This window comes from Ceratosolen solmsi, unplaced genomic scaffold (assembly GCF_000503995.2).
Source record: "Ceratosolen solmsi marchali unplaced genomic scaffold, CerSol_1.0 scaffold23, whole genome shotgun sequence".
Classification (NCBI taxonomy): domain Eukaryota; kingdom Metazoa; phylum Arthropoda; class Insecta; order Hymenoptera; family Agaonidae; genus Ceratosolen; species Ceratosolen solmsi.
This window is the reverse complement of record NW_011948430.1, coordinates 1,860,154-1,860,634: the sequence shown is the minus strand read 5'-3', so window position 1 is coordinate 1,860,634 and position 481 is coordinate 1,860,154. Positions and strand designations below refer to the sequence as shown.

General features: G+C 58.8%; 1 protein-coding gene across 1 annotated transcript in view; it reads right to left on the bottom strand.

Moving 5' to 3' along the window:
* Positions 1–308, bottom strand: part of LOC105364094 (folliculin-interacting protein 2) — a 21,363-nt gene extending 21,055 nt beyond the window's left edge. Inside the window, exon 1 of the mRNA XM_011501957.1 lies at positions 232–308. Coding sequence (XP_011500259.1) covers positions 232–308 — 77 coding nt within the window. The remainder of the gene's footprint in view (positions 1–231) is intronic.
* Between the last annotated feature and the right edge of the window lie 173 nt (positions 309–481).

The following is a 481-nucleotide window of genomic DNA, read 5'->3' as shown; positions in this document are numbered from 1 at the left end:
AGAGAGAGAAAGAGAGAGAGAGAGAGAGAGAGAGAGAGATAGTGAGCAGAGAGCAAAGAGTAGAAAACAGGAAGAGAGAGAGATATAGGCAAGAGACTAACTGTATGTCCACTGTCTTCCTCTCTCACACGCTCTCTCTCTCTCTCTCTCTCTCTCTCTCTCTCTCTCTCTCTCTTCCTATTCAGAGTCGATGGTTCGCTGTCCCCGGTCCGCAGCATCGAATGGACTCACCCGTGAGTGCGCGTCCTCCTCTCGTCGAGGGCCGTCTCGGCACGTCCTTTAGCCCATAACCTCGCTATCAGCGGCATTGCGTCCTGACGTCGGCCACCCAGGCATCTCCTCCTCGAGGCGCACTCCACCAAGAAGGATACGAGAGCCGTCTGGCGCGCGCGGCCGCGCTCGGCCAACTGTAAATAAAGTCACGTGCGCCCCAGTCATATGATCGACGACCCCCCCCCCCCCCCCCCCCCCCCCCCCCCCC